Raw genomic sequence first — 24057 nt, 5'->3', positions numbered from 1 at the left:
GCACAGCCGTGAGCACGTGACTTATGCTGGAGCAGTGTCAGAGCTACAGGCTTATTAGGAAGACAGCACAGAATGTTCTACCTGCTCCCCGCGGCCCATTTCCCCGACGATGGCTGTCGTACCTGAGCGGGGCACATTTTATAATTAATGAACCAATCCTGATGTGCCGTTCTTAACCGCGGCGCATGCTATCCTCATAACTCATCAGTAGTTCCTTAATGTCCCTTTTCTGCCCCTGGAGCCCTCATGGAACTTCATTATCTTGTCTCCGTAGGCCCCTCTCGGTTGTGACGGTTTCTGGGGCTTTCCTTGTTTGTGCAGCGCTCGGCTCTTTTGGGGACTGGCCGGGTATTTTGGAGAACGCTCCCCCCCCCCCATTGGGGTTTGTCTGACGTTTATGTCATGATGAGACAGGGTTGTGGGTTTGGGCGGAGGACCACAGGGCGAAGCGCCCTTCCGGTCCCCGTCGCGTCCGGGCACGTGCTCCCCGCCTGTCTCGTCCCCGACACGCTGACCTTGCTCACCTGGCTGAGGTCAGTGTCAGGTTCCCTGCTATGTGGTCACTCTTCATCCCCTTTATGGACCATCCTTTTCAGAAGGAAGCCACTAAGCACAGCCCACGCCTGATGAGTGGGGAGTGAGGCTCTACCTTCTTGAGGACAGAGTTTCTGCACACGTGATGGGGAACTCTGCCCGGGAGGCTTCTCTTCCCGCCCCCCCCCCCCACCCGCCTTCATTTATTGACTCTTACTAACATCTACTCTGTTAGTTCTATTGGGATGGACTGATGGGTATTTAATTTGTAATCTGGGTTATGCCCCCGTGCTAGATTTCAGCATGGGGCTCCAGCTCTGGCCACTGACTCCCGTGTCCTTTTGACAGACCCCGTCCGTGTGGGTCGTTAGTTTTTGGCCCCTTGCTCACTTCCCGGCACTACAAGGCACCCCGGGCTCATCCTGTGTGCCTCCTGCCCAGACCTAGACCCGGCCAGTCCTCCGGGAGCCTGGTTTCTCTTCCTGGAGAATGGTCTTAGGAACCAAGATCTGGGTGCTGGGTGTGCTCGGTGCTGCCGGGGTGTCGTTGCTTCTGGGCCCTCAGACGACAGAACAACAAACTCTGTGTGTGTGTGTGTGTGTGTGTGTGTGTGTACTAACTCATGCCTACGTGCATACCTGCAATCAGTTCTGTATGTAACTATCTGTGTCCGTATGGAGCTCACCGTGAGCCTCCAGCTCTGATCCCCAGCCACACGGATCCCCGCCCTCCTTTCCGTGGCTAAGCCGTAACCTCCCCACTAACAGTGAGAAACCCGGCCGCCGCTCCCTGCCATCTGTTGATCTAATGGTTCAATCCCAGGGCCCGTGTAGAGTGGTTTCAGAGTTGTCGATCTGCACCCCACGATGGAAGCAGCTTTAGGTGCTGACAGGGCACAGCGCTTACCCGGGTTCACCTGGCCTTTCATCTTGCAGACCGCTCCATCCTGGGTCCGCAGGCCGGCACTCGGTTCCCCCACTCCCTCCCGGGAGGCCGATTCTTCCTTTTGGCCTGCGGTTCGACTCTTTTCGTCACGTCCTGCATTCCGAACTGAGATCCCCAGGTCTCCGAGATGAGTTTTTAAACTTCACTGAAAAAATCTGCAAGCCTTGGGTTTCCCTCCCTGTGCTGTGAAGTTTATGATTGTGACAGATGTTTGATCCTGGCGTTCACGATTAGAGCGTCATATGGAACAGTCTTGTCACCGAAAACGGTCCTCTGTGTTTTTTTAATCTATTCGCCCCTGTCCCTCTCCGCAGCCCCTGGAACCAGCGATCTGTTTACCTCTGCTATAGCTTCGTCTTTTCCAGAATGTCCTATAGTTGGAATCCAGCAGGCTGGCTTTTTCAGACTGCCTTTTCTCATTTAGCAGGATGTGTTCAAGATTCAGCCACATTCTTCTGTGGCTTGATAGCGTGTCGAAGCATGGCTGTTTGTTTTGGAGCCAAAATGCTGCCGGGCCGCTTCCAGGTGAGATGGTGTTGTGTGTTCAAGACCATCGGAAAAGATTAGAGCGGTATCTACAGGGCCATTTTGAGGTTCCAAAATATTTATCGAAAGCGAAGAAATGGCGAAATGCCAAAACCGGGGAGTGTTTTCAGAGAATTACGGTGCAAGGGACCACCGGTCCCAAGCTCGTTAGAGGAGCGGCCACGTGGTGATCAATGGCACAGACAGTGCAAGCCCCCAAGGGTCACAGGTTTGCAGGTGAGGGGCGAGCGTCTTCTTGGGGCGGGGGGGTCCTGTCTGCTCCAGGTGGGGTCTCGTCGGACGTCCCCTTCCTCAATGGTCTCTAAGCCGGGGGTCTCTCCTGACCTCCCGGGTGGGTCCCGGGCAGGTCTGAATGTGGTGAGTCTGGTGCGTCATTCGAGGAGGGTTTCTGGAGCCCTTGCCGCGAAACAGCGCGATGTCAACTTAACATCTGCTTTGGAGCACCTAACTTGTGCATCGGCCTTGTGTGGCGAGCCAGATAAGAAAGAAGAATCCTAATCGTGTTGAGGGTCGACCTTGCCCCAGACGTGCATCAGTCCTAAACGGACCTTAAATGCCAGGGGCCGGCTTCCTCAAGTTGCTGTAAGCAATTTGACTCTGAGGGGCGTGTGGGTGGCTCAGTCGGTTAAACGTCCGACTCTTGATTTCAGCTCTGGTCACGATCTCACGGTTTGTGGGGTCGAGCCTTGCATCGGGCTCTGCGCTGGCCGTGGAGCCTGCTTGGGATCCTCTCTCTCCCTCCCTCTCTGCCCCCTCGCTCGAAAAAACTAAACGTTTTAAAAAATTGACTTTGAGGCTTTTCACGCCCTTCACCTGCCACCCAAGGAACCAAGACCTCCCTGGGGCCTTCTAACACTTGCGGCCAGGCCACGGCTGGGGCTGAGGGGAAGGCCCACGGGCTCCCTCTCCCCTCTCTGCTGGGCGGGGGTCTCTCCCCAAGCTTGCTTTGAATGCACGTCTCCCCATTTCCGCGTGTCTGCCCCCAGGTGGGAGACCCTCGCCAGTCTCGACCCCCAGCGCCCCTCGCCGTGGGGATGTTCCCTGTGCAGGAAACATCCCCATCGTCACTGCCCCATTCTCTGCCCCAGAAAACTCCTAATTCACACAACATCCCTGCCTGAGAGGGTCTTTCTCGTAGGACCGCAGACCTGCGTGTGGTGGCACTCGTGAGACTCGTCCGTGCTTGGGACGCACGGGGACACACGTGACCAAAGCGGGAGGTGTGCGGCGTCCCTTGGGAGAGGGCGTGTGGGCTGTGTGTCGCACTCGCACACGGCCGTGTCCACGTACGCATGCTGGCCACCGGGAGTGGCTAAGCCCACGCATGTCACTGTGGAAAATCCAGGCGCAGGGTGACTCCCACGGCGAATTTATTTAAATTTTTTTTTTTAACGTTTATTTATTTTTGGGACAGAGAGAGACAGAGCATGAATGGGGGAGGGGCAGAGAGAGAGAGGGAGACACAGAATCGGAAACAGGCTCCAGGCTCTGAGCCATCAGCCCAGAGCCCGACGCGGGGCTCAAACTCCCGGACCGCGAGATCGTGACCTGGCTGAAGTCGGACGCTTAACCGACTGCGCCACCCAGGCGCCCCTCCCACGGCGAATTTAAATGGCGCTCGGCACAGTGCTCATTTGGGGGTAAATTAGCCCGGGGATCAGCAATAGATGGGGCAGGGGAGCTGCCCTGGGGACAGCAGGGATTGCGGCCGAGGTGCGGTCAGAAGGGAATTCAGCCCAGGTCAGATGCCCCGGTCCCTTTATTCTCAAAATGTGCTTCAAGTCAGAATGACTCCTCATCATCCCGTGCCGTGTGCGCCGTGTCTGGGTCTTGGGGACCTGTGTGCCGTCACATTGCCCTTGGCACTCTTCTGTAAGGTAAACGCCTCTCAGATGAACCGCATCATAATGGTGTGCCTTGCTCGGCTGTGGCGGTGGCGGGCACTCACCGAGAGGGGTGGAGAAGATGGGCTTAGACCAGATGTCGGCGTCCCCATCACAGCCAGCTACAGACTGGCCCAGAGTCAGCTGCACCGGGTGGGCGGTGGGGGACCCTTCCTGACCTTTGTCCCCAGGGGGGCGGGCTTCGTCTTTCCTTCCCCGGGGCTTCCGCCCCAGCCCTCATGCCGGCCGTTTATCGAGCCGAGCCCCTGCCATTGCGACGGCTGTTCGGGTCTCTGCCCGCCCAGACCTCCACGGGGCACAGGCTCCACCCCTCACTTACAGCCGGGTCCTGGCGTCCACCAAGATGCCCGTAAACATCATGAAATTGAGGTGAAAGGTGGGCATCTGCCTGCAGACCCTCAACTACAGCCCTAGTGGGCCACTCCTCCCAAAAGGAAGCATCCGGATGGTGCTGTGGGATTCTGGGTGCCCAGGGCAAGGGCAACGGGCGGCTTCTCGGACCCCTAGCCCGCAAGGGGATCGTGGGGAAGCTCTGGCCCGCCCCCCCGTGTTGACTTGCACATGACCCCAAACACCACCTCCGCTGTCCCCGGGGTCGCCGGAGCCATGCTGACTGACTCTGTGGATATCGGGGCTCATGGGCGGGTGGGAGCCGCAGTACCTCTGGGGCACGTCCTCCAGCTCCCTTGTAGACTCTGAACTTGGCTTAGGGAGCCACGGGCCCTGGCTGTCTTCCAAGTGGTTCTGAACTGCGTGTGTTCGGGTCCCGTAGAGACCCCGCTGACCTTAGCCGCTCAGCTGGACGACCCCGCGGAGGTGATCAAGGCTCTCAGAAACGGCGGGGCTCACCTGGACTTCCGCGCCAGAGACGGGATGACGGCCCTGCACAAAGCCGCCCGAGCCAGGAACCAAGTGGCCCTGAAGGTACCTTCCGGGGCCGTCTTGCATGGGGGACGCCTCCTTCCTGTCTGGTCTCCTGCCTGCACCAGCATGCCCTGTGCCCACCCCACCGTGGCCACCGGAACTGACCCTGAACTGTGTTCCCCCTGAGGTTAGAAAGCGTAGTCTGGGCCCCCCACTCTCTCTTCCTGGGGGTTTTAGAACTTGCTGTCTACAGAAGGTCCCCTGTCCCTCTGGTTCAGTCCGAGGCTTGTGTTTTCAGCCGGGAGGGGCAGCACTGGACGTCACCCACCCTGGGCGGCCGCAGACCCGGACTGCGGGCCATGAGCCGGCCTCGTGGGCCGTGAAGCCCATCCGGGGTGTGGGCCCAGCCCCCATCCTCCCCGCTGCCCCTGCTCTACCTGCCCTGGCCCTGGGTGTGGGGGGGGGCCTCCAGGAGCCCCGGCGGGGAGGCCAAGTCCTCATCGGCTGTGCCTCGTCCGCTGGCTTCGTCTGCAACCCAGTATTCATGACGGCGCTTCCTGGGTTTGCCCCCTCGGGGTGCACACTGAGATCGTCCTACGCCGCACTTTGGGTTGTAGGCGCACCTTCTCTCTTTTTCGCAAAGGCCGCCCTCTCTTTGCTCTCTGCTGGTCCGGGGGGGTCAGCAGGGCACAGGAGGTCTCTGAGTGCTGCAGGTGTGTGTCTGTAGATGCGTGTCTGTCACAGGTGCGTGTCTGTCACAGGTGTGTGTCTTCACAGAGTCCCCTGAGCTCCCGGATGCTCGTCCTGCATGCCGGCACCACGTGCTAGTTCAGGGCCAGAAACCTTGCTGTCTCAAGCTGGCACCCACTGAATTCCGGGAAGCCTGGGAAGGGCCGGAACCAAGGGCCTGGTCAACCTTGGCCGGGGGCAGAGTGTGACCCTCGTGTTTCTTTCTTGATTCACTCCCTGCCACAGCGGTCACGAGACCAATGACCACATGTTTGGTGTTTACTTCTAGACCCTTTTGGAGCTTGGAGCGTCCCCGGATTACAAAGACAGCTATGGCCTCACACCCCTTTACCACACCGCGATCGTGGGGGGCGATCCCTACTGCTGCGAGCTCCTGCTCCACGAACACGCGGCCGTGTGCTGCCGGGACGAGAACGGCTGGCACGAGATCCACCAGGTACACGATTGCCGTCCACCTGTGTGACCCCTGACGACCCCCCTCGGTGGGACGGGGCAGTAGCAGTCCACCCGCACCCTCCCAGTAGTTCGTTTGACCCTCGCGGAGTTTCTGAGATACTTGAATTGGTCGCCAGCAGTAAATTTCTATTTACCTAGAAACGCAATTTCTGACCTCTCCAGAGAAGCTGGAAGGTTAGGCCAGGCTCTTGCGTTTCTGTAAGGCGGGAGTCGTCTGGAGCTGTGGGCTCTCCGTGTGCCTAGCGTCTTGGGTGCCCCGATGGAGCATGGCACCAGGTGCTTTCCAAGCACAGGCCGCCCGGTGCCGTGCCCCTTTCCATGCCCAGGGCACACGTTTCCCTGATCCCCCCGGCGACCGTGGGGTCCGGGCTTGTGTCAGCTGCAGTCTCGTAAAGAAACAGAACCCACCGTGGGACGCCCGGGTGGCTCAGTCGGTGAAGCGTCCAACTCTTGGTCTCAGCTCAGGTCTTGATCTCAGGGTTGTGAGTTTAAGCCCCGCGTTGGGCTCCATGCTGGGCATGAAGCCTACTGAATAAAAAAGAAAAAAAAAAAAGAATTCCTCCTTGTGGCTCAGATAAAGAGTCTTTCATGGATCAAGGGCAAGGAGAGGGAATTGTGTTCTCAGAAGCAGGGACAGCCGGGGTGGTGGAGGGGACTCTCTGAGCAGAGGAGGGTGGTCCGTGGGTCTGGGACAGCAGACGGGGAGTATCAGCCCCGGACGGCAGGGGGAAAGGGCCAGCTCTGAGCCGTTCTCTGGACGTGCCGTGACTCTTATCACCTCCCAGGCTGCCTGTCGGTTTCCCTCAGCCACCGTGGCCCCACTTGCCCAGTCCGGGTGGGGTCATGCCCCCGACCCGCTGTGGTCAGAGGGCCAAGGAGCGCTGAGGCGTGGCAGGCGGGCCAGGGGGCGCAGGCAGGCCCACCCCACCGGGCCTCCTGCGTGCTGGGTCCCCCCTGGCTCTTCAGCGTCCCCGCGGCCTGGGGAGGCATCCGGTTCCCTCCCGCGGTGTGAGCAGGGCCCGCCGCCCCTGGGGCCGTGAGAAGGATCTAACGTGAGTCCCTGTGCTCATCCTGCCCTCTTCTCACTCTGGTCCCCGAGGCGGCACGTCTGGGTGCTTCCAGAGTCACTTCTTGGCCTGTCCCAACCCCCATAGGTCCTACCACCCTTTAGGCACAGCGAAGCCAACCCATCAGGAGTCGGCTGCCGTTGGAAAGATGGTGTGTTATTCACAGATCCCGAGAGGAGGGGCAGGTGCGGGGGGCCGCACAGGAGGCACCAGGCTGGGTGGGGAAGCAGCGGGGGTGGGGGTGGCGGGGAGTGAAGCGGGGCCAAGAGCTTTCACCATGGTTCTGAGGGAGGAAGCAGAAGGAACAGGATGAGCCGCCTGAGGCTTGGCTAGTTTGGGTAACTTCCGGGGCTCTGGGACACAGGGGCTGTCCCTGGCTGTCTGGGACCTGCCCCGGGCTGATCAGGACAGGTGGGTCATGGCCCTGAGGGTGGGAGCCCAGCAAGACAGGTGGGGGTGATGGCCCTGCGGGGCTCCTTTGCATTTGAGAGTCACCCTCGGGGCGACTCCTTTACTGTCAGAATGGACTTGCCCTGCGAGGGGCAGACCTTCCAAAGCCAGCAAGGCAGGTGTCAGGGCACCAGAAATACATAAGATGGGAGTGGGGAGTTGCTACGGCCTGACCCCGGCTGCAGGGCCCCAACTTGGCGGAGTTCTCCGAGCCGGGTTCTCGGCCCCCCTGCCCTCAACCCGCTGGAGGCCTTCCGGCTAGGGTCACTGTCCTCTGGTGCTTGTGGCAGTCTGGCCCCTGGCCTGTCTGTCTCACGCTGAGATGAAGGGTGAGTGTGTGCCTGGGGTCCTGCTGTCGCTGCCTGCAATGCCGGCTCCAGCCAGGATTTCTGGTCCCCAGAAACGTGTGCCGGGTCCCATCCCTGAGACTTGAGCGTGGAGTCAGAGCGAGCAGGCACCGAAGCCACCGAACCTCTTGGTCCCAGGGCCCCAGCCCCTGGCGCCGAGTTTGAGCTTGGAGGCCTGGGCTCCCAGGGCTGCTGTGTCCTGCTTCCTGCCATGGCCGGCAAGATCGTGCGCCGCTCTCCGGTGGTGGGTTTCTTTTTCACAACGTGCGGGAAGGCCGGGTCCTTACTGGAGGTCCCGGGTTATCCAGGGGAAGTGACCCAAGACAAGTCCCTGCCTCCTGAGCCCTGCTGCCTCGTGTGTCCCCGCCGTGACAGGCAGTGAGGGGTGGGTGCAAGGCGCTAAGCAGAGAACGGCCCACCGTGTGGTCCTCCGAGATTCTCACCACCGGTCGGCTCTGACGCCGTCCTGATCTGCCTTCTTTGCCTCATTGCTCACACCCTGGAGCAGCCCTAGGAGACACCCGCTGGCCTCCATTACTCAGAGGAGTTCACGGGCCCGGAGAGGGTGAATGACCTGCCCGAGGTCGCGGGGCCAGCAGCTGCCTGAGCCGGGTTCGCTCCTAGCCGCGCTCCCACCGCCGCGTCCAGGCTTTCACAGAAGCCGCCCCTAACGCGACGGCGCATCCGCGGTCGGGAGAAGCACCTCGGAGTTCCGGGATCTCGGGTTCTGCCTTAGAAGTCTGTCCCCGTGCCTCGCACCCTGGAGTGGGGACAGCCGTGTCCCAGCCGCCGGGCTCCGCGCCCTTCCGGGGATCCCGCGCACCCACAGCAAGGCCAGCTCGCGGGGTCCCGTGGCGGTTCTGTCTGCTTCCCCGGCCAAGGCCAGGTGCTGAACAGCTTGGCGGAGCCCGCACCTGCGGACGCGGAGCCTAGGGACGCCCGCCCCCTGCAGGCCTGCTCTGGAAGTGTGCGTTTTTGTCCGCCGCTGGTCTGCACGTTCTTTGTTCTTCGGGATTACTCTAACCGCTCAACACGGAGACGGTCAAAAAGTTCGAAGCCGCAGAGGGAAGAAAGCATAAAACACCCAGGTGCATTCCCACAACCCCAGAACATCGGGTTCCGACCTCCTGTGTGTCTCCCCCGCACCCTGGAGGGACCTGAGGACTGTGGGTCTGGTTGTGTCGGGACTCTAGGACATGTTATTGAGGCTGGGCGCTCTGGAGAGGGTAGCTGCCCCCAGGGAGGGGACAGCTGCGGGTGCAGGAGCTGACCGTTCCCACGCTGGTGGCTGCGATGTGGGGCCTCGCGCCCCCCCCCCCCTCGGGTCTGGGGGATTCCCTTCCCGTGCTGTCAGTCCACTTAAGTCTGGCCTCGAGTTAGCGGCCCCTCAATACTGCCTGGGTCGCCTGAGCAAGCGTCTTGCCCTCTCTGAGCGGGTTTGCTAATCTCTAGAATTGGCTTAGTGATCGTTCGTAGAGAGAGCTCTCCAGTTAAAGGAAAAAAATTCACGTGAAGCGCTTACTACAGTTACTTACAGGGGTAAGTGCACTGTCCTCTTGGCCACCATCATCTTTGCCCGGCCACGCCCCCATCCCGGACCTCCTTCCCAGACACGTCCCCGTCCCTGTCTTCCTCGCCTGGCCACGCCCCCGTCCCTGTCTTCCTCGCCTGGCCACGCCCCCGTCCCTGCCTTCCTAGCCCAGCCACGCCCCCATCACCATCTTCCTTGCCTGGCCACGCCCCCGTCACTCATCCTCACCCGGCCACGCCCCCATCGCAGTCCTTTTGGCCAGGCCACGCCCAATCGTGGTCATTCCCCGCCCCCCCTCCCCGCCCAGGCCAGCATCATCATTACCTGGCTGTTGTCAGTAAGAAATAATATGCGACCCTCAGAGAGCACTTCACCGCTTTGTTCACAGGCCTTCCTATGGATGTCATTTGATTCCCTCAACAGTTCTTTAAAGGACATTTTGTCACTCATCTTAATGTGTATTGGCCGCTGTTTATTATTCTAAGTTTTAAATTAGGAGTTGTAACCTGGAAGAAATGTAACAATTTATGGCCGCGGCTCCCCTCCCTCACCCGGCTCCCCCCGCCCCCCCCCCCCCAGGTCCTTGGAGTTTTCCCTGAGCCCCCATGGTAAGGGGACTGGCCCTGGGGAGGTTCCGAGGGCACTCATGGCACGGTGTAGTGCCTGGTCTGTTTGTGTGGGTGCTGCATCCCCAGCTCCCAGCCACACGAGGGCTGGACCGGGGGTGCCTCGGCTCTGCACCTGTGCACCACACGTGCCCCTGAACATGGGTTGGCTGAAGGAGTTAGCCTTCGGCTGGCATGGACTCTGGTCTTCCTTTGAGCTGGGGTTTCCCTAGTGCTCTGGGAACCCACCATGTCGGGGGAGCCTGGGGCTGACGGGAGCACAGGCGTGGACCGGGAACTCCCACAGGGAGTGGTCAGGTCTGACCAGAGCAGGTGGGAGGGCTTCACGCACAGCGGAGCATCCAAGCCTGGCCGCGGTGATGGGCGGATACTGTCTCAGGCCAGGGAAGGTGGCGTCCCTGGCCTCACGGGGTGGGGGCGTCACAAGTGCGCCTAGAGGTGGCATTTCCATGGCGCCTGCTTGGGCTTAGCACAGCCCAGCCTGGGGCCGTCGGCATGGGGACCCCAGAACGTTGGTGGAGCCTCTCCCTGGATGCAGAAGGCATCCGCACTGTTGCTTCAGTCCAGCCCTCCGGCTCCAACCACGCACCGCGAGCCGCCAAGTCCCCAGGGCCCCAGCAGTCGGAGCTGCAGGAAGGTGCCGCACCGTGCTTTGGGGGTCTGCTACGTACTGACCTGGGGCGTCAGATCCATATCCCGTGCCCCTACCCTGCCCAGATGAGCCAGGATCCCGCTGGAGAAGTGATCAAGGCATCTTTTGCCGTGGGCCTCCGGGGGGACTGAATGACCGTCTTTCCAGCCAGCCTTGATCCTTGGGGCTGAGAGGAGAGGAGGCGCCAGGAGGGGAGGGGATGGGTGAAGACCCAGACCGAGATGGCAGGGGCACCACCTTCTCCCCCTAGCGAGAGCCTGCGTTCTCCTGGGGTGACGTAGGTGAAGTCTCCAGAAACGTCTAATGTCCAGACACCGTGTTCTGGAAGGAACAGACCCTGTAGGGAAAGTGGGCAGGTGCCAGGATGCCGAAGCTCCTCTTTCCTTTTGGAGTCCTTAGCATGACACGTTTCCTGCGTCCTCATTTCAGGCTGGAACTTTCAGAGTAGTTGATCTGAACTGATCACATTGGTTGGTTAGGGCGGTCGTAACAAAGTCACGGACGAGGAAGCTCACACAGCAGACGCGTGTAGCCTCCCCGAGGTCCAGGCATGGGCAGGGCCAGGCCGGGGCCTCCCGAGGCCTCTCTCCTTGTGTGTGGACGGCCGTCCTCTTCCTGTGTCCTCACGGGGTCGTCCCTCTGCCTGTGTCTGTGTCCTGATCCCCTCTTCTTGCGAGGACCCTGGTCACCCGGGATCAGGACCCACCCTGGTGACTGAGTGTTGTTACCTCAGTCACCTCTGCAAAGCCCCTGTCTTTAGACAAGGTCATGGTCTGGGGTGCTGGGGGGGGGGTCAGGACTCCAACACAGGAATTTGGGAGGACATAGTTCAGCACATTTTCTCCACTCCCCTTGGGGCAGGCAGCAAGGCCACAACTGGTCTTTGAAAGCCACAGAACGGAGGGCCAGGGGCAGCCAGTGGCTCGAGTCAGCAAGCCACGTTTGCTTGTGTTTGGGCGAGAGAGTGTCTGTGCACCGACGGGCACCTCAGTTCCCGACCAAGTGAGGGCTGAAGGGGTGCGAATGTTGTTTTCTGAGCATTTGGCGGTGATGTCCCCGGCTCACGTTGTGAGCACGGGCTGTAGGAGAAATGCCTGAGCGTGGTGTGGTTGGAGGAATTTTATTGGTGGCACAGAACCAGCAGAGGCATTTGCTGCGCGTCTGCAATGCAGTGAACTCTGCATTGTTCCCACCGCATTGCAGGACCCCGGGGACGCCTCTCAGCCGGCTGCGCCTTTAGGGCTGTGGCTGCCTCACAGCAGGTGGCCAGCAGGTGGCAGTAAAGCGCTTGAAGGAAGGAGTGGCCTTTTCCCTAGTTTAACTCCAGATTATGGGGTTGGCCAGTGATGGCGCGGGTGTTGGCGTGGCTGGGATGAACCCCACATCTCGTGGGGACACTTCTCCAGATACGCATGCCCAGGAGTTTTGCAGGCAGTCGATGTGGGGTGGAGCCCCACACGCATGCGTTTCCCAGAAAGCGCCTGCTAAGAAACGGTTAAGATACAGGAGTGTAAAAGTGCTTTCTTAGATGTCAGCTTTCTGGCCTCTGGCCTCCCTTTTAAGCTGCCTCTCGAAGGCCAGAAGCCACAACACCCTTTCCAAAAGAAAGCGGCGGGGGGCGGGGGGGGGGGGACATAGTGTAGCTTATCTCGGGGGAGCACAGATTTCTTACTTTCCTGAGCTTTAACGTCTTTGTGTCAAACACATACTGGTTTCTCTTTCTAAATCGTACAGGACTATTTTCGTTTCAAACTTCCGGAAGAGATATAAGAATGCTACAGAGAACCCCGTGCACCTTCACTCAGGGACCACGTTCGAGTCTTGCCCCCATCCGCCCCGCCCCCCGACCATCCCTTGTACTGAAAGGCTCCCCTCGGGGGGCCCCGACGGATTGCCTGCCATCTGGGAGGGTCCGTGGGACCCCTGTGATATCACAGGGCAGGCGTTTTGGAGGTTGCCCCTCAGCTCGGGTGCAGAGGTCCGGGGTGTGCGTTGTGGCAGGAATACTTACCGTAGGGCCGGCATCGTGTGCCTGGCATTCACGTGTCGGGTGGCATGGGGTGACACTGCCCATCCCTGGCGACGTTAACTCTGACCGCCTGACCGGGTGGGGGGAGTCTGCCAAGCTCCTCTCTTTCCTTCTGTGATTAGAGTTTTGTGGGGTCTGTGAGGCTCCCACAAGTTCTTTCCCCCTCCCCCGTTCACCTGCTGGTGTTTCTCACCTGCATCAACCATCACCATCGCGGCTGCTGACAGTGGGGGGGGGGGCGGTTTCTGCTCCCATCCTCTGGGGACAGCTGATGAGCCAAGGCCCCTTTGACCTAAGGAACAGAGATCTCAACTCAACCTAGTGGAAGAAATAAAAGCTCTTCCCCGGCTTTGTGTCCTGGGAAGTTCGGGCATCGTTGCGGTTGAGGGGGGGCTCTGTCACGGGTTGTGTGCGTGTCTGTCCTTGTCTCGCGTCTGGCCTCCGTCCCTCCCTTTCTCTCCCCGGTGCCCCTTCTCCTTCAGGGGGACCCCAGCAGCTGTAGGCTTCGGTGGGTTTTCCGCCAGCTGTCCCGGAAGAAAGGAAGCTTCTGACTGGTCTTCCGGCCTTGTTCCTCACGGGGCCCCCGCGCGCCCCCAGCCTGGGGCCGGTTGTCCAGGCCGGTGGGCTGTGCCCGTGGCAGTGGTGGGGCAGGGCAGGCCCCCCCGCCCCGACCTCTGAGAGCGTGGCAGGGGCCCCCCAGGAAGCGCAGGACGAGAGGGAGGGCAGGTCAGACACCCACATGCAGATCACGCTGCTTCGTGAATTAGTGACTTTGCTCCACGGGAAGCACAGCAGTGCGATGGGCGTTTCTCGGGTTTTCTGTTTAAGCTCCTCCGGGTCATAGTTCCGACGTCTTTCCCGTCATCTCCCACTCCTCGGTGAGGCACCGCCCTTTCCTGCAGACCGTGCACAGGGGGCAGCCCCCCGGTCCGCCCAGTTATCCGGAATGCGCGACAGTGAGAGCTGCCCACCCCATCCTGGCCGGCCTGTGTCCTTCCCGCTGCGCGCCTCAGTGGCCACCCGCGGCGTAGGAAGTGCGGGTCGGGACCCGCTCCCTGGCCTTCCCGTCTCCCTTCCGGGTTGTCGCGTCTCACGAGGACACTGGCTTTCGTGCCTTCGATGCCGCCCGTCGACGGCCACACGCTGGCCTTTCCCGGGGTGCCGGGAAAGTGCGGGCGGGTGGGGTGGGGGGCCGGTTGGACCTGACTGCCTGGCCCGACACCGCCTGGCGTACCCTGAACCCCCTGCGGGAGCTGGATGGCAGTGCCCTGGTCGCAGCGTGGGGTTCCCGGCTCCCTGTGAGCAGCGGGCGGGGGCCGGCCTGGCGCCAGGCATCGCACAGGCCCTCTCGGGTCCCTTTCCCTACGTGATTCTCGTGAAAGCCCTGTGCGGAGTGGGGTTTACATCTGCATGTGAAGACATAGGCTCATGGGGGAAAGTTCTGGAAAATGGAAGGTCCGTGACTTGGGCACAGATCTGTTTGACCCCAGAGCCCTGGTGGTTTGTGAATAGCACGTGTTACCTCCTTGAAGGGCTCAGGGAGGGAGAAGTCTCCCCGTGGGGCTGTCTGGCCCCCGCCTCCAGAAAGCCCCTCAGTGGGTAGGTTACATTTTACAGTGGCAGTGGGGCTCCCTTCCCTGGACACAGCAGGGGCTGGACGCACCCCTTCTGGCTGTTTTCACACCCACCGGGGGGGATGGGGTTTGGGTAAGCAAGGCCGGGGCCGGAGCCTCCCGGTTTGCATTTTGGGGGGCCGGCCCCCAAGGCCAGGGGAGAGGTGCCCCGTGTGTCCCTGGGCTTCGGGCCCCCAGGCCTGAATGAAAGGGTCATCGGGGCCCTTCACAGACCTGCGGTCCCGGAGCCCCGGAGCCCGGCATACGTCCTCGTCCCGGCATGAGGTCCCCCACCCCCTACCCCGTCAGGGGTCTGGTGGCCCCCCGGAGGCTCAGGGCGCTGTGGGTGCCTGTGTGTTGGGGCCTGGACTGCGGTCGGCCACGCTGCGGCTGCCGGGGAGCTTGGGGAGTCACGGCGGTTTTCTGACCGAAGGCGGGGCTCTCGTTTCAGGCCTGCAGGTACGGCCACGTGCAGCACCTGGAACACCTGCTCTTCTACGGGGCGGACATGGCGGCCCAGAACGCCTCCGGGAACACGGCCCTGCACATCTGTGCCCTCTACAACCAGGTGAGTGGGCGTGCAAGCCGGGGCGGTGTCCGACTCGGCACAGGTGCCACCACAGGGCCCCGCAGGCGGGCCCCAGACAACGAGCATCTGTTCTCACAGGCCTGGAGGCTGGAGGTCCCGGATCAGGGCGTGGGCAGATTCGGTTCCTAGTGAGAGCCCCTCCCGGCTGCAGACGGCCGTCTTCTGTCTGTGTCCTCACGCAGTGGGGGGAGATCAGTGCCCTCTGGTGTCTCCTCCGACAAGGGCGCTGTCCCGTCAGGACCCGGGCGTGGAACCCTCAGCGCCTCCTCGAGAGCCATTTCCAAAATCCCTCGCAATCGGGGGTCAGGGCTTCACGTAGGAATGTGGGGAGACGCCTCCAGCCACAGCAAGGTGCGACCTTCACCTGCTTCTTTGAGGACGGTTACCCCGTTGTGGAAGAGAGGAAGACAGGGCGCCGGGAAGCGAAGGGAGCGGACGCCGGGCCAGAGCCCTTTCCTAGGCTGTACGACCACACTGTCCGCTTTCCGGAACAGGCCCGGGACCCCAGGGTGGCTTCTCTGCTGGGACGTGTGGGGGGCGGGGGACAGATGGGACCCGAGGAACGGGAAGGGTGCGGCGGATAGAGCCCCCGAGATGGTTCCGGGACCCGCAGGACTCCCTCAGGACCACGGTGCCACGAAGGCGAACCTCCCCACCGCTGCGTTACGAACAAGCTCCCGGTGGCTTTCTCTTTCTAACCTGGTAAAACGTATACGACAGAAACGTCTGCGATTTTGACCATTTTTAACCGTGTGGCTCAGTGACGCTAACTACGTTCGCGTTGCTGTGCACCCAGCCCCACCATCCGTCTCCGGGGTTTTCCATTTTCCCAACTGAAACTCTGTCCCTTTACGCACCGACTCCCCAGCCCCCCGCGCCCACCGTCCACCTTGGGTCTCTGTGCATCTGGCTCTGCTGGGGACCCCGTACCAGTGGAATCCCGCCCCATTTGTCCGTTTGCGTCGGTTCATTTCACCGAGCGGAGCGTTCTCAAGGTCCACCGGTGGCAGGTGTCAGAGCGTCCTTTTTCTTGGCGCCATAGTATTTCATTGTGTGCAGGGACCACGGTTTGTTTGCCCGTTCGTCCCTTGATGGGCACTTGGTGCCCACACCCCTTGCCGTTGTGAACAATGCTGCTGTGCACGTGGGCGTGCGGGCATCTCTTCAAGGCGCTGCTGTCAGTTCTTTAGGGGCTGAACCTCCAAGCGGAGCCTCGATGTGAACAAAAGCACGCGCTCTTGTGTGTTAGATAGGAGACCATGGGAAGCTGGAGATGAGCTTGCCTGGTGTGCACTGAGGGGTGGGGTGCGACCCCTGCCTTTCAGGAGTGTGACTCCTAAATAGGACCGTGTGACACCCCGCTGGTCCCACCGGGAGGCGCCGTAGTGGCGCTGAAGAGGGCGGAGATGCCCGCAGGGGCCGTGGAAGCGGCCGGGGCTTCTGGGAGGCGGCGGGTTGAAGCCACGGCTTCTGTGACCTGCACGGGGCTGGGAGGAGGGTCAGTGTCCTCGAGGCTCCAAGTCCAAATAAATAACTTCTGGACACCAGTATCGAAAGTGTTCTCAGCTCCTCCTTCCTTTTCTTCTTTCTCTGACTTCAAGGAACCTTGACTCTGGAGGGTAGTGCGGTCTGGACACTATGCTGAGAGCTGAGCAGAACGTTGGGGGGCTCCACCAGCTGGAGGAGCAGAGGGGAGATCTTCGGGGGGCCCCCAGGCAGTGTGCCCTTTGCTTGTCTTCTCTGCCATCAGCACCGTCTTCCCAGTTTCATGCCATCTTCCTGAGTGGAATCTTCAGCCTTTGTCTGCACCTGTGTCCTTTCGCTGGCCGTCCCTAGACTGGGCCCCTCCAGCCACTCTGAAGTCCCACCTTGCTTCTAGCTCTTAAACGTCCCTAGATTCTCTGCCCTGGAAAACTCCTATGCGTCCCTCCAGACCCAGCTCAGATATCCCGCCCTTGGTCAAGCCTTCTCTTGATGGGTCCCTGGCAACATTAGTCGTGTTGTTTCGTTCTGTGCCCTTTTGCAAGATAACCAGGGTGGACCGCCCAGGACCGGGCCGTTGTTATGCCTTCCCCGTTGGACCCCCTTGGGCCCACCTTCTCAGAGGCATAAACTGCCATCTTTTAGGGTGTCTTCCTTGTCTGGCACAGCAGAGCGGCTCAGCCAGAGGAGGGTGGGGCGGGGTTTCAGCTGCAGCCTCCTCCTCAATGGAACCGTATCGGCGGGATTTGCGTGCAGCTGGGTCGGTAGATGCCACACGGCGTTCGGATGTCGGGACGGCTACAGGAGCAGGGAGCTACCTCGCTGGGCTGCACCAGGGAGACGCACATTGGGAGGCTTGGCCGTGGCTGGCCAAACAGCTGTGCCAACATGTGCTTCTTAATTACTGCCTTAGAGGGGAAGAACGTTCCTTAATTTTCCCCGGTAGATTTCAAGCATATTTTATCATGAATTAAAAAAAAAAACAAAACAGGAAAAAATGTTTTCTGTCATTTGAAATAATTGTGGACAAGATGGTCTCTGAAGGTGCCGGTGGCATTTTCTTAGGAAAGGTTAAAACATCTCATTTCTACTCTGACTTACAGAGGGTGCCACTCTACCTGTCCCATATCCGTCCCTACCTCTCAGCTCACGGCTTCCGGAAGACCCTTACCCCAGGGGCCTTAGGAGGATTTTCCTCCTAGGTATTTTCTCGTAGGAGCAAACATTTTCTGTAAAGGGCCACTTAGTAAATATTTTCAGCTCTGTGGGCCACACGGGCTTTGTCACGGCTACTCCCCTCCACCACTGCGGTACGAACTTGGCAACGGACGATGTATGGATGGATGAGTGTGGCTCTGGCCGATCCAACTCGATTTCTAAGACCGGCAGGACAGGCTGAGTTGGGCCGTGGGCCGTATTTGCCAAGCCTGGGCCGGGAAGATCGCATCTACCCCCTCCCCAGACATGCGTGTAGACGGACCCCCTGCTCCAGAGCTGAGCGACTTCCTCCCCGTGTGCCAGGGGGCCCCGTGGGTGGGTGAGAGCCGTGCCCTCTCCAGGGTCCTGAGATCAGCCCTTGGCCGCTCCTGCCTTCACATCCGTCCTCTGCAGCACGGGTCGAGATGCTGAGGTTCAGCCACCTGTTATGCATCGTGTCGTTCCCGCTTGCATTACCTTCCAGGGGCTGTTGTGGAGGGTCACAGGCTCGGGGCTCGGTGGCCCCCAGCCCCTGGACACCACGTCCAGTTGGAAGTCAGCGGGTGCTCTGGGATCGAGCCTCGTGAATCCCTCGTTCCTTCCCCGGGGTGCTGGCGTGGCCTTTAATCTCCTCCTTCGGGCCCTCCCCTAACCATTGGGAGGGGCTGACCGAAGCAGCAAGAGGAGTGGTCCAGACGGCATCTCAGCGGGACTCAGAGAGATACAGCCCCGTAGCCACGTCCTCCAGGCACCTGTGATGAGCTTCTGGGAGCAGCGGAGTCTCCTGGTCTTTGTCCCGCACGTACCTCCATTGGGCCTGACCGGAGCCCCGTCCCCTCCTCTGTCACCCCTGTGCTGAGCTCCTCCTTCCTACCCATGCGTGCTTCACCTGCGGCATCAGGCCGGGCTCAGTGCAGGCCAGAGGAACCACTTTGCAACTTTAAGCAGGAGGGGGTGTCCAAGGAGCACGTCCAGAGCACTCTGGGAAATCATAGACTGCTCCAGGGGTGGGGACACAGTGTCATGAAGTCAGAATAGGCTGCAGGGAAAGGACTTAAGGAACAGCCGCAGTGAAGTGAACTTTCGGTGCAGGGAGACATGGCAGCCTGGGCTCCATGTGGCCTAAACCGTGACCTTGCTGCGTCGTCTGGGGCACACTCCTGTCTCTCTTGGGCTCTGAATTCCCCCTTTTGTAATGTAGGCACAATCCTCCCTAACTCCCAGGGTTGCTAAGAGACATAACGTGGAAAACAGACAGGCGGTATATCAGCCACACAGTGGATGCCGGGTAAATGGTGACTGTGATGGGGACGATGGGGATGATGGTGGTGATGGTGGTAAAGGTGAAGGTGTTCACGGTGATGACGGTGCCGAAAATGCTGGCTCTCATGGCCAGAGGCCGATAGTCCCACCGCTGCTGCTAATTTGCCTTTTGCCAAGCCTCTGCCCGCGAACTCTGAACGCATCCAGGTTTATGAATTTGATGTGTGTGTTTTATCAATTTTAGGCAGGCCTCGTCTGCACACTTCTAATAGAATACACTGCGATCAGAATATTCTCTTCTCTCATGAAATCAGCTAATTGGGGCTTTGATTGTAAGCGGCAAATTGTGTCTAGCCTGCCAGGTCCCTCGGCCTCGTGCTGGCTTTCCTGGAGCCCCAGAGGGAGGCAGGCAGCCTGGTGTTTGTTTTTTGGGCTCCGATAATGAAGGAAGGGAGGGGGTCTTAAATCTCAGAGGTTACCGGGCCAGACCAATTTGTGTGGAGGAGGAGAAATAATCCTGCCTCTTACTCCGGCGGCAGCCGAGGTGGGAAGAGACGGGCTGCATCTCTGTGCCCCTTCTGGTGTCAGTGGAGTGCCCGTCAGCACGGTGGCTGCCTCCACGGGGTCATCACAGGGTGGCCGTCCTCAGGGGCTCTGGGGGGGCTGTGTCTTGCTGAAGGAGGGCGTCCACAGGGACTTTCCATTTATCCATCTATCTATCTATCTATCTATCTATCTATCTATCTATCTATTTGTCTATCTACTTATTTATTTGTATGTTTTTACTTACTTTTGGGGGAGAGAGAGACGGACAGAATGCGAGCTGGGGAAGGGCAGAGAGAGAGGGAGACACAGAATCCAAAGCAGCCCGACGCAGGGCTCGAACTCACGAACTGAGATCATGACCTGAGCCGAAGTCGGACGCCCACCTGACTGAGCCACCCAGGCACCCAGGGACTGTCCCCTTAGGTCCCCCCAGTGAACCTGTGGTTGACATTGCCTTACAAGTGTCAGGAGATGGAACTTGGCCCAGGCAGCTCGGCTATGTAAGGGGCAACGCTGGGCCCCCAAGTCGCCCTGTATTTTGTCGCAACCAGGCTGTGGGGACAGATTCCTGTGGCCCTTGCTACGTGCACGTTACCTCTTAGATTTCCGTCCACCCACACAGGCTCGTTTCAAACTGGGGACGAGTCCCCAACTTACAGTTTGGGGTATTTGGCCAATCACATCTGTGACATTGACGGGAAGATCGCCTCCGTGCCCTAGAGATGAAAACACGGGTGGGACTTGCAAATCCGGAATTCAATCCCTGGCTGTGGCCTTGAGGCCGTGGCCTTGACTGGGCGGTTTTGGGCAAACCCGTAACCGGCATCTTGCCGCCCTGTCCTGTCTCCTCTCCTGTCTGCCCGTTTGCTTGTGTGCGGACCCCGCTGACCTTCCCCGGGGGCTCCCTGGAGCTCCCTCACCTGCCCCTCCACCAGGTTTCTGTCCCTCCTGCTCCGGCAGCTGGCCACCCCCATGTGCCGCACGGTGCTGTGGCCCACGTTGTCTCCATGGTGACCCAGGAAGACCTATCTATGGCCTTTGGTACTTTCTAGAGAACACCTCTGCCCTGAGCTCTGGCGGTGGTGCCTCATAGAAAACACGTAGGTGGCTCCTCCCACCGTGTCAATAGCCCCCTTCTCTCCACGGCCTCCTGAAGTCCCGCTGCCCTCTTGCTCCCCACGGCCACTTCTGGCCCCAGGCAGCCTCAGCTCCCGGCTGCCCCTCCCGCCCTTGGCGGCTGATGTCTTTCCCCTGATGGCCGCCCCCGGCTGGTCGTCCCCTCAGGCTTGCTTCTCTCTGATGCACTTTCCGTGGAAACCAGAGTGGCTTTGCACCGCGCACGTCTGCTGGTGTCCCTGTGATGGGAGGTCCCCTCACACAAACCCGAAGGCCCCTGCCCCTATGCACCTGTCACTTGTCACTTAGGCACCATCACCTGTCTCCTGCCCCTGTGCACCCGTCATCTGTCTCTGTCACCCACCCCTGTGCACCCATCTCCTGCCCCTGTGCACCCGTCACCTGTCCCTGTGCACCTGTCACCTGCCCCTGTGCACCTGTCACCTGCTGTTGTGCACCCATCACCTGTCACCTGCCCCTGTGCACCCATCACCTGCCCCTGTGTACCCGTAACCTACCTCTGTGCACCCATTATCTGTCACCTGCCCCTGTGCCCCTGTCACCTGCCCCTGTGCACTCATCACCTGTCACCTGCCCCTGTGCACCCCTCACCTTCCCCTGTGCCCCTGTCACCTGCCTCTGTGCACCCATCATCTGCCTCTATGCACCTGTAACCTGCCCCTGTGCGCCCCTCACCTGCCCCTGTGCATCTGTCACCTGCCCCTGTGCACCCATCACCTGCCCCTGTGCCCCTGTCACCTGCCTCTGTGCACCCATCACCTGTCACCTGCCTCTGTGCATCTGTCACCTGCCCCTGTGTACCTGTCACCTGCCCCTGTGCCCCCCTCACCTGCCCCTGTCACCTGCCTTTGTGCACCTGTCACCTGCCCCTGTGCACCTGTCACCTGCTGTTGTGCACCTATCACCTGTCACCTGCCTCTGTGCACTCATCACCTGCCCCTGTGCACCTGTCACCTGCTGTTGTGCACCTATCACCTGTCACCTGCCTCTGTGCACTCATCACCTGCCCCTGTGCACCTGTAACCTGCCCCTGTGCACCCATCACCTGTCACCTGCCCCTGTGCACCCGTCATCTGTCTCTGTCACCCACCCCTGTGCACCCATCTCCTGCCCCTGTGCACCCGTCACCTGTCCCTGTGCACCTGTCACCTGCCCCTGTGCACCTGTCACCTGCTGTTGTGCACCTATCACCTGTCACCTGCCTCTGTGCACTCATCACCTGCCCCTGTGTACCTGTAACCTACCTCTGTGCACCCATCATCTGTCACCTGCCCCTGTGCCCCTGTCACCTGCCCCTGTGCACTCGTCAACCTGTCACCTGCCCCTGTGCACCCCTCACCTTCCCCTGTGCCCCTTTCACCTGCCCCTGTGCACCCATCACCTGTCACCTGCCCCTGTGCACCCATCACCTGCCCCTGTGTACCCGTAACCTACCTCTGTGCACCCATCATCTGCACCTGTCACCTGCCCCTGTGCACCCATCTCCTGCCCCTGTGCACCCATCACCTGCCCCTGTGCCCCTGTCACCTGCCTCTGTGCACCCATCACCTGTCACCTGCCTCTGTGCATCTGTCACCTGCCCCTGTGTACCTGTCACCTGCCCCTGTGCCCCCCTCACCTGCCCCTGTGCCCCTGTCACCTGCCTTTGTGCACCTGTCACCTGCCTCTATGCACCCATCAGCTGTCACCTGCCTCTGTGCATCTGTCACCTGCCTCTGTGCATCTGTCACCTGCTCCTGTGCACCCATTACCTGCCCCCTGCCCCAGCTGCCTGTAGCCCAGACCAGGGCCTTTGCATTTGCTGCTCCCTCTGCTGGGAACACTTCCCTCAATTGTCATCCAGCCCTTCTTTGGTTTAGGGCTCAGCTTAGGGACCCCCTCCTCGGGGTCCTTCCCTGACCACCTGCCCTCCCTCTCTCTGTCACATGACCCTCTTTTATCATTTGCATGGTGCTCTGTGTCCCCGGGGGCCAGAGCAGTACTTGGCCCGGCTGACAGTCAGCATCCACTGGTTGAGGCATGAACGGATGTGCTTTCTGGGCCTGTTTCTTCGTGTATAAAGTGAAAATGGTGACATCCGGGCTCCTGCAGCAGGTGGTGACCCAGAGGAATGGCCTGCCTTGGCTGGGGGCTGAGCAAACCTCAGAGATCCTCAGGGAGGTGGGAGGTAGTTTGGTTAAGTGTCTCTGAAAGGTCTTGCCCAGAAGATAATTGGCAGTGAGGACGATATTCTTCCTGATGCTTTGGCTGTCAAAAAAAAAAAATGCAGACTGCTTCGTCTATACTCGGCTGACTTACTTAAGAGGATGGAAACACACCTCGGTGTATCCCAGAGGAGGCGCCTCGGGGAGGAACGTGGCAGCCGGCAGCCATTGGAGGGAGCAGCCAGGTCCCCCTCAGCCCTCCTCTGGGCCACGGCTCACTCGTCTTCTCCCTTTCTGAAGCCGCGGTTTTTCACTTAAACGTTCCGGGCCTCTGCTGCCTTGTCTGTGAAATGGGCCTCCTGTTAGTCCATAGCAGGGATGCTGCACGGCAGAGCACACATGTGCACACACACTCGCACGCCCACGTCCGTGCACACACGCATGCGCACACACACGGTATAATTGTTAGTAAGCCGGACGAGCCGTTTACCCTTTAATCGTGAGACGGCTGTGGGACGTGGCCTCACGTGGAAGTCGGGCAGATACTAGAGTGACGGACCGTGTCTCCGGGTGGGTTAATGCTGACTTGCACACACTCCCTTTGTAGGAAGGGACCCTGGCTGGATCCCACCTGGGCGGGTGTGAATGGCGAGGATTGATTCTCAGCGCTTCTGATGGGACTTTTCAGTGAACGTGCTTACTCAGCAAGTAGGGAGCGTTTACAAGGACCTGCAGAATCGGGGGTCCTGCGGGGCTGTCCAGTCCTGGCTGTTGCCTCTGGGAACCGTCGGCTGGTGGTCCTTCCGGGCTGCTCATTCACGCCCTTGAGCGGGGCTAGGGCACACGGGGGGGCCCGTGTAGCTCAGGGGAGATCCCCCCACCCTGCTCCCGGCCACACTCATGTCCCCTGAGTCCCAGCTGCGGTCCCCTGCTTGCCACCCCAGGGGATTCATGCTCTCTTGTCTCTTACGTGCCCCCACCAACGTTCTCCTGCCCCAGTTCCCTTCTCTGCCTCAGTTTCCTCAAATACCCTCTCCTCTGTCACCACAGACATCTTGCTCACTCTGGCATGATGATGCTGTTGTGTAAGTAATTTAATTGACTTCCTTTGGGTTGTCAGTAACAGGACCCAGCTAGGCTAATTCACGGCGGGAGGGTGGATGCTGGGCGGGCTCCAGGAGCCAGGCAGGGTGGGTAGGGCTGGGGCAGGACCAGAGAGCCTGGGGGCCTGTGTCCTAACACAACCTCTTCACAGCACCAGCTGTGCGGGATTCCAGCTGCCCTCCCCCCTCCCCCCAGCAAGTGTAGTTTGAGATCCTGGAATCAAATGGCACCTGCCTCTGTCCTGGGCTGTGGCCTCGGGCTGGCTGTCCAGGGCTTGTCAC

General features: G+C 60.2%; 1 protein-coding gene across 1 annotated transcript in view; it reads left to right on the top strand.

Moving 5' to 3' along the window:
- Positions 1-24057, top strand: part of SHANK2 (SH3 and multiple ankyrin repeat domains 2) — a 476763-nt gene that overhangs the window by 76576 nt on the left and 376130 nt on the right. Inside the window, 3 exon segments of the mRNA XM_043581937.1 lie at positions 4702-4853; positions 5812-5979; positions 14766-14882. Coding sequence (XP_043437872.1) covers positions 4702-4853; positions 5812-5979; positions 14766-14882 — 437 coding nt within the window.

This window comes from Prionailurus bengalensis, chromosome D1 (assembly GCF_016509475.1).
Source record: "Prionailurus bengalensis isolate Pbe53 chromosome D1, Fcat_Pben_1.1_paternal_pri, whole genome shotgun sequence".
Taxonomy (NCBI): Eukaryota; Metazoa; Chordata; class Mammalia; order Carnivora; family Felidae; genus Prionailurus; species Prionailurus bengalensis.
Note: the sequence above shows the minus strand (reverse complement) of the source record. Positions and strands in the feature narration are given on the sequence as shown.